The sequence below is a fragment of the Lagopus leucura genome, unplaced genomic scaffold, assembly GCF_019238085.1.
Source record: "Lagopus leucura isolate 7727_CA_CO unplaced genomic scaffold, USGS_WTPT01 Super-Scaffold_100049, whole genome shotgun sequence".
In the NCBI taxonomy this organism is placed as follows: domain Eukaryota; kingdom Metazoa; phylum Chordata; class Aves; order Galliformes; family Phasianidae; genus Lagopus; species Lagopus leucura.
Genome location: NW_024962295.1, coordinates 311,220 through 320,453, shown reverse-complemented (window position 1 = coordinate 320,453; position 9,234 = coordinate 311,220). Strand labels below are relative to the sequence as shown.

At 44.9% G+C, this 9,234-nt stretch overlaps 1 protein-coding gene across 7 annotated transcripts in view; it reads right to left on the bottom strand.

Moving 5' to 3' along the window:
* Positions 1-902: 902 nt before the first annotated feature.
* The window catches only part of DGKD (diacylglycerol kinase delta), a 55,440-nt gene continuing 47,108 nt past the window's right edge, over positions 903-9,234 (bottom strand). For 6 of the 7 annotated variants that reach the window (XM_042885383.1, XM_042885384.1, XM_042885386.1 and 3 more), the window contains 6 exons: positions 8,415-8,526; positions 8,158-8,250; positions 7,677-7,796; positions 7,239-7,356; positions 5,866-5,996; positions 903-4,751 (listed from right to left, as the gene is read on the bottom strand). In XM_042885383.1, coding sequence (XP_042741317.1) covers positions 4,662-4,751; positions 5,866-5,996; positions 7,239-7,356; positions 7,677-7,796; positions 8,158-8,250; positions 8,415-8,526 — 664 coding nt within the window. In that variant the 3' untranslated portion in view covers positions 903-4,661. The remainder of the gene's footprint in view (positions 4,752-5,865; positions 5,997-7,238; positions 7,357-7,676; positions 7,797-8,157; positions 8,251-8,414; positions 8,527-9,234) is intronic. The other variant, XM_042885387.1, reaches the window with a different exon arrangement.

Here is a 9,234-nt window from a genome sequence, read left to right as displayed (position 1 = left end):
ATTCCTGAGATAGCTGCCATTTTAAAGATTAATTTTACCACTTTCATATTGGAACAGTATATAACATCACTATGACCTTTCTTATAATGCTCCTCCCACCTTCAAACAAGATTCTTTTCAAACAAAATAAATCCTTCCCTTTAACTAGCAAGCACAGAGGCCTTTTATTTCCACGGAGGAAATGCAATCATAAACTACTTTCCATCTGCTTTCAAAACTATTGTGGAACTGTGACCACCCTCTCAGATTAAAAGCAATCTGCTGACACTTTGTTGGCAGCACCTTACAAACACACCAATCCATACAGATTGAAGGCAATGCTCACCGCAGTGTGATACATGGACTGCCCGCCCAAACACCCCCAAATCCTTTAGTTTCAAGCCTACAGGCATCATTTTGTGGCAGTGCATTTCTGTACTTCATGAGAAATCGATTTCTGCCTGATCTTTGCAATTGTTTTCTCACTTGTTACCGGCTGTGTTGCAATGAACTGAAAGCACAGCAACTGGAGCAGAGCATCAGCCCATCTCTTACTGCACGACAACAGCAGTGGGGTCACACTGCACAGATCTGATGCCTACCAGCATGTGGGCATCCCCACTGCTCACTCCTGACAGCACAAAAGGGGACAGAATAACCAGCATTCAGGCACAGGGCTTTGTCTCAGAGCGCCTTCCCCTCCTGGTTTGGTTTTGCAGACAGCTGAGCAGCAGCAGAACCAGCATTCAAACCCCTCTTCTTTTGCTCACTGCACAGAAAGCCAACAACAAATATCTGCACGATGTTTTCTGCCTCGCAGCAATTAAACCAATACGAAAGTGATCAGCAATGAGCAGTGTTTACCATTTCACCCCTCTCCAGGGAACAGCTCTGCATTCCCAATGCAATTCAGGATAAAGCCATTTGTCACAGCACAGACGTTTATTAGCTGCTCCCATCAGGTGGGCACCACAGCCTTCTCACACAATGAAATCAGTAGCAGAATCTTTACTGGAAGCTCAGAAACATGTTTACTTTATATACAAGAAAAAACTTATTTACAACAAACAGTGAACTACGTACAAAAAAAAAAAAAAACCAACAAAACAATAATACAAGAGACATTTCCGTGATAATCACTGTATAAATTAACACAATAAATAGGAGGGAAGCAGGTTCCACTCTTAAGGCACAAAACCTTCTTCCCAAGACTGTACAGGGATTCATGTGCTTCCCTATGCTTCCGACAGGATCACAGAACGGCGGGGAGACCCCTGAGGAGCAGCGGTTGCTGGATGATGACACAGACATGCAGTCACTGCTGACAGGTGTAGAAAAACATCCGTTTCCATCCTTTCCTTTTTACAGTACGCGCAGCTGAAGATACAAAATATTTTGTAAACAGTCTTTTTCAATCACAGAGACAGTATGCACAAATGGAAATACTATAAAGCAAGGAATGGAGCTCTCCATACAACACGGCACGGAATCATTCCAAGGTGCTCCCAGCAGGAAAAGCTCCCACCAGATAACCTGGAAGACTAAGAGCCCTCGGCAGGGTCAGAGCAGGAGCTGGTTCATGAGCTGAGCCTCCCTCTGGTGCCCTCTGCAACCCCATTGAGCCACACCATCATAACACAGGGCTATGCCAAATCCCCAGAATTTGCCACAGAGGGTGAATTTCTGGGGCCAGAACATGAGATACTGGGCTGACAGCTATTCCAGCTTGCTGTGGGCACTGCTCAGCTCCTTCCCACTCACTGCCAGCACTGGGGGCTGATAACCAGCAGGTGGCACAAGGCTTGCACAACAGTAGCATTTCTTAGGAGACTGAACAGAGATGTGGCTTAGCTTCTCTCAAGCTGGTGTTTTTTTACCTGAGACTGCAGGAGAGTCTCTTTTTGGTGAAGCAGATTTTTTTACTGTCTGTACTTCCTGAGTTTCTCTCCTACTACAGAAATGATGGGACAGCAGAAGAGGAACTCGGATGAACATGGCCCAAATTCAGCCCAGCTCCCTGCTTTGCAGATAAGCTCTCACTGACATTTGACAGATTGTCCTCATCTGCTCACATCTCTACAGCAGAAATCAGCACTGTTCCCAGTGAGATGTAGAGAGCTACAACCCTTCTGTTAGGCAGAAACCTTAATATTTGAAGGCACTCAGGTTGAATATAGATCCCATTTTCTAGCTCTTAAAAGGCAGAACCCCCTCCTTGCCCTCAATAACAGGCAGGGATAAACTGGCTATGAATGCTCTGATAAAAGGTGCACCTGCACAAAAAGCATTTGAACCGATCCACAAGACAGACTATAAATGAAAAAGAAAGGAAGATTCATCTCTGCAGGAATCACCATCAGAACAGATGGCAGGATGCCTCTTCAGGCACAGCACTAAGGAACATGCCCACATGTAAAGCTCTTTGCTTTCCCTTGTTACTCTCAGCAGGAAGAGTGGAGAGGAGCCCTATCTGTTCATAAATATGAGGTTCCTAGGAGAAACTTCACGTCTCCATTGCTATCCAAAGGAGCAAACACAGACCTCAGCCCAGCTCCAGAGCCAAGACCTGCCTTGTGCTCCCTGCTGGGCTCTCCTTTGCAGACTTCCCTGCCACACACATTGCCAGGTGACAGATTTTTGTACTGGTAAGGAAAAAATACGGCCAGTGAAGCAACTGCTGATGTACAGATAGGAAGAACGCAGTTAGGGAAAAGCTGGACCTATTCTTTCCTTGGTCCCTATACCAGAATTTTTGCTAGCTTATTCAGGCATGTCTTCCAGCTTGTCACGAGCAAACCCTGCCAGCTCACCAGGCTGAGGGAGATGTGAGTGAATGAATGAGCTAAAAAAAGATAGGGAGAGTAGGAACTACTTTTGGCGACGTCCTAAAGGTTGCAGTGGAGTTTGCCCAGCATGAAATCAGCCTGCAACCTTTTGAAACAGACAAGTCTTGACATACAATAACTTGACTGACTGCTGTCAGATTACACAGCTGGTGTGAAGTTGACAAAATAAATGCTCAGCAATAATAATGGAAATAAATGTCCTCAGGAAATTATTTTTTTTTTTGCCACTGTGAATGTGAACATTTTACTGTCTGCAGCCAAAAGCAGACAAGTGCTGCACTGAAATAATTTAGAAAAAAAATAATTACGTACAAAATTACAAGGTAATTGAAAATTCCTGCTGTCTCTCCAGCTTTATAGCACTGAATGTTCCCAAATTTGCTCTGCAGTGATGAACATGGCAATACGATTACGCATGCTGGTCTCTGGGCTGTAAGTCACCCAAGTGGGGTCTGGCAGTACAGGGGAGTTTGAAGGCCATCTAGGAACTCTGATTTAGAGGCACTGATTTGTCCATACTCCACCGTTGGTGATACCAAAGGCTACATACCAGCATATTCCAGTTTTCATTACGATGCTTTTCTGCTCACCTTTCTCTCAAAGCTCTTGCATGAGCCCTGATGTTTGATAGCATGATTGCTCCCATGGGGATACAACCCAGGAGGACTGAGCCACCCTAATCTTTTGGTATCCAACTTGGAGTGAAGGAGCAAGGCAGCAAGAGAAAGAAGCAAGTTTCTAGCAGCTTTTCCATCAAGACAGATGGGAAAATGGCCAATCTACAGATAGACTGTATCTTTTGTGACATTCTTCTGCAAATACAAGTAGAAGTAAAGCAAGAGCTTTGCTGTCTGCAGCCATCACAGTGGCACCAAATGGACAGCACGACACTCCTGACTGCTGCCAGTCATGCTGTTCCCCAAACTGAAGTGGAGGAATTTGTTCCACATCTCACTTCGTTCCATTACACTTCTTGCACGGCCCAAACAGCTAGATGGTGTTCTTCTCCCTTTCATCTGTCTCCTGAAGACGAATGCAGTCAGAGCTGATTTCTCGTAATCTTTCAGCTCTGGAGAACTGTCTTTTCTTAGCATCAGTAACTTCCAAACACTTGTTTGTGATGCCTGAAAACCTCAACGTTGTACCATTTGACTGGCTGAGAGCAGAGAGCCAGGCCCAGCAGCAGACCACACATTGGTGCAGCTGCTCTAACCACGTGCATTGTTAGTTGCGAGGGATACATGAGTGAGGATCACTAGGTATTCATCAGCAAGGAGAGGTCTGCACTGGCTTGGAATTTCTGACACAAATCACATGCAACTACAGGTGTGTTAAAAAGGGATCAGTAAGACAAGGACAAGGCTTTGTTCCACTTAAATGTTCCAAGCTACAGATATGACACACAAATGAGCAGGCAAGTTTTCAGTTCAAAAAGACTGTCAGATGCTTCTGAACTAAGACTGGCCAATGTATCTTTTGCCCTGAATAACTGTACTGTGATGAAATTATCCAGTAAAGGTAGCTGTGTTGCAATTCTCAGGAGTCCTGCACTGTCACTGTCACTGGAACCAGAACTTCCCACACTGGAGGACACAGTTCTTCCAACAGAAATCAAGTTCTCTCCCAGGAGGCTCTGCCTGAATGCAGGTAAGGTGCCTCTTGATTTGATGCAGCTGTACCCCACAGGAAAGAAAGGTAGCACCATGCTTGGTTGATATGAGCTCTGAACAGTTGCAACTTGGCTGTTCAGTGGAGACAGTTGGGAGCACATCTGCTCTGTGAGGTGACTGCTGTGCAGTTAGGGGGAATGGTAGACACAGGCTGTGAAAACAGAGGCTAAACCTCGCTGGCAGGAGTACTCCGGCTCAGCTCCTTGATCCCGTGCAGTATCCTCTTCATGTGACCCACTTTGGTCACACCCAGGTCCTGAAAGACAAGAGAAAAGCTTACCTGTGGAGAAAAGGGGGAAAGATACCAGGGCACCAAGCAGCAGTTAGAAACTAGTCAGCCAGTTACAGAGAGGAGGAAACCAACCAGAAAGGTTACAAACCTGATGGTTGCACACAGAACCTCAAACCAGGTTTCAAAAAGCTATCAGAGCACAACAGGGTAATGAGCAGTGACAGAGCAACCAGAGAAACAACCATTAGCAGACCATTAGCCAGAAATGCAAATTGTTCTGACTGCTAAAAGCCAAAGCCTGAGAAAAGAAAGCGCACACAGATCTCAAGCACCTAAGCTGGTAGCCAAACACATGCAGGAAGAACCAAGGGATGAATGGTCACACCAAAAAATGTGTGAGCACTTGGGCACTAAACAACAAAGCACATGCTGTAGCTGGATGGCATGCAGAGGGATCAGCTACACAAATGAGGGCCAAACCTGGAACAGAAAGCCGGTCAAAAGCACAAACGAAGATCTAAAGGTCACTCAACTAATGCCATGCCATTACTCTAGGTCAAAATACATTTCTGCCACATGCAAGTCACCAGAACGATGACAAAATTATTTCATACATGCAAAGAACCACCACTTCCAATCTTCCTCTGTGGTGAAAGCGTGTCTCAATGAGAAGAAAAGCTGTGCAATATCCTTACTAAGTACTATGTCTAGGAGGTTCTCTCCATCTAGCAGTACTCTTCTTTTAAGGAAGTGCAATGACCTATTTGTCCAGTGACTATAACACAAGACCCAAGTTTTCCCAATCAAAATGTATTCTGCAAAGATGGTTCAGCAGCTGAGAAGTTGAAAACTTAACCTCTCCAGAATGCTTTTTGCAATCTGTGTGCTGGACTGTTTTCCATCTCCAGGAAGCTGTGGAGAGTTACACAGCTGGTCTCTCAGCTTGCCCTCCTACCCCTCTGCTATTCAATATCAGATGATCCGAAATGGCAAGACAATCAAACGAGGCTGCAATGAAGCCATTCATCTTGCCAAGACACACGGAGTAACCAGAGGGCAGACTGTTTCCAAGCACATTCAGCACAGAAGGTCATGCAGATGGAGCTGGCTATTTCTGGTGAGCCAATCATGAAAGTACCTTGAGGTCCCTCCGTTCGAGATGCAGGAGCTCAGAGCCCCGGACGTCATGCCGGATGAAGATATCCTTATACTCACAAAGACTGAGATGCTCAAGCCAAGCCGCAACCTCCTCCGTTCCCCAGAGGTGAACTGTTAGAGATGGAAAAGCAGGAGTGCATTGAGTACCCAGAATCCCAGAAGAAAGTGAGAAGTGAGGACACCATCAGCACTCAGTGCCAGAGGACGGCAAGCAGTACACCACAGCCTCAGAACAAAGGGAGGGAAAGAATCCGCAGCACAACCTACAGCCTCAAACACAGGAGGTAGGGTAGAGTAAGATCAGAGTTCTTCTCTTAAGTAGAGGCAGTAGAGGTGCAGTAAAGCCAGGACAAGGTGGGTGTTTGTTTTGAAATAGCACTGAATATCCTTTTTTTCTTCTTCTTGTTTTTTAATTTACCCCCATGCTTAAGAGTAAATTCACTGATAACCCTGTGTTTGCAAAATGGTCATAAAATAATATCAAGAATCAAGCATGAGCTAGCTTGCTATTATGTATTGCTTCTTTGTACGAACGCTTGTGTTCAGTAAACAAAACAGCAACCCCACTACCTAAAGTGTGAGGAAAAGGTTGGTCTTCCACCTTCTTACACAGCCTCTAAGTAAGAGAAGAAAAACATTCCCAGTTTCTGAGAGGCAATGAATGAGCACCAGCATGCTAGACAGGAGAATGTACCCATAATTCCATGACAGAGGAAAGGACCCAGGAACCCACAGAACAGATAGTACTTCTGAATTTTAGGAGGAGGTCTTCATAAGTAGCATATAAACCAAAAATCAAGTAGCCCAATTGGAGAGAAAGTGTTCTGATTGACATTTTGTTGATTCATGGCCAGCATTCATCTACTGACCAGTAGGATTAAAGGTCAGGGTGCACCTGGCGATGCTGATTCCCAGCCATTTAGACATGAAACCTGATTAAAGTCTTGAAAGTGAGTCACATCATTAACCATATCACAGAGAATCAGTAGTGAAAAGACTGGAGTTACGCGGACTTGGGCCCCACAGTCGTTTTGGTACCTAAAATGCCAGAATCCTCAAATTCTCTTCACTGAGCTCCTTAAAAATATCCCAGAAAATGGCCAGATGTAGGCAGAACTCTTCAGAGGGTACCTCCTGTTTCAGCTCAGAAATATCTGCTTAGTACTGAGGGATCATGACTCAGAACACAGCAATAAACTACTTTGCCATGTCAGAAAGATTCCATTCCAAGAAAAGGCAGAGGCAAGTGAAACAGAAGAGAGAGAAAACATGAGAAGAAACAGAGAGAGAACGTGAAGTATTGTGACCACACTGGTATGACAAAGGGAGAGACAACACGAGCAGACTTGGTACCCGGCAATCCCATGCTACTGTGTGTTTCCTTATTTTTGTTATTCTTCTCTTTTTTAAACTTGGTCACTAGCCGGAATTTGCCGCTGCGGCTGCGTTTAGAATAATCCAGCATCTGATTCTATAGGAACAGAGAGAGAATGAGGAAAACATATGTAAGTTCACTGGAACAGACCAAAAACAAGAACTGTCAAACTTAGGTCAATGACCTCACAAAAGAGGAAAAAAGTTCTCAACTCATTCTCACCAAGGCAGGGAAGGAAATGGAGAAAGCTGATCCCAAGTCAGTCTAGGGACATTAGCAGGAAATTACTCTCCTTAGTCTTAGGGAGTCAACTTTCCTTCTCAATTTTTTCTCACATCAGTCATATATTCACAGGAAGTCAAACACAACCAAGTAGTGAAAAACAGCTAAGAAAATACAGCTGTGGTCCTCCTCACCTCCTCATCACAGGGCTCCATAAGCTGCCACAGCCAAGGGATGTATGCCAGTTTCCTCAACTGGAGGTCCATGTCTGCCAGGGCTGCTTGGAGCTGCTCTTTTTGGGGAGGATCTAATTGCTGGATCAGAAATAGAAGCAAAGTAGAGTTAAAAGCCATACAGTGGAACATACAGTCATGTCCTTGCCTTGAAATTCCTAGCTGACAGGGCAGTTCCTCATTTCAGAAGGACATGCACAGCAGCCACCCCACTCAGACACTGCCCAGTTAATGATTTGCATCTTTTCTGAGCTCCAAATTGAGCAAACTAGCCTGACCACTCATTATATCTATCCAGCAACACCATTCCAATTCCTGTATGACAACATTCTAATTGACTTGCTACAAAGATGACCACGACCAATACTGTGTTGCTGCCAAGGCCATAGCAGGAGAGGAGAGGAAGTGAGAGGCCGCTTCACTCCTGTTCTGTGCTTCTTACCAGTGCCATCTTGCCTGCCAGCAGTAGTTCCGTCTCATTATGCAGGGCTTTGACATTATTCACCATCTCTACAACAAGGCTGCAGTTCAGACCCTGTAGGAAACAATTCACATGCAATTAAGCCTGGAAATGTAGAGGTCTGAGCAGTCAAAAGGAAGAAGCCTTAGAGAAGCAAGGCCTACTTTTGGTCAATCAGAAAGGGATACCAAGTGCTACAGAACAAGAACCAAAAGAAAGATGCCAAGGGAGTGAAGTACCTCTGTAGACTTGGATTTAGCGTAGACTTTGTCCATTGACTTGGAGCTGGCATTGACAGCATGGGCAAGCTCCTGTTCCATGTCCTGGTAGGATTGGGCTATTTCCCGAATGCTGAAGAGAGAATTATAGATTGCATCAGCATATGCTCAAAGCAAGAGATCTTTTCCCACCCAGTATCTCCTTTAATAAACATCAGACTGACAGGTACAGAGAGGCACAGTCTTCTCTGACAAAGCAGGGCTGTTCTCCCCTCTGTGGTGAGCATGTAAAGGCAAAGCAAGGCAGATTTCACATGCACAACTCCAGACAACACATTCAATTCTGTTCATGAGTTGAAATCAGTCTGAAATGCAACCAAGATATTTTAATGTGACTGCAGTGATTTAAAAGGCAGCTGCGCACGCAGCAGTTTAATTGACATTTCCTTGGTATGACTCTGGGCATTTTCCCTCAAAAGCCCAGACCAAGAGGCAGAATATCTGAGTAATGGATGAGTATAAAGTGACATCTTCCTGAGGCTGGGCATCAGGGCTACACGAAACCAACTTGCCACAGGAGCTCCCAGAGAGGACTTTGTTTCACTTCTGATAACAGCCACCGACAATCAAAGCCATTGGGCTGTTTCAAAATTCAGTGATCCCTTTTTGCTCATAAAAGTAACATACTTTATTCAGAGTAACTTGAGAAAATCTATTCAACTTCAGTCCTCGTGCAGCTGGGATAGTGCATAATGAAAACACAACTCCAGGCAACAGGGATTAGCATGGTAGAAGATAAAAGTGAACAGAAATGTAGGACAAGAACGTCAGGCACCAGAGA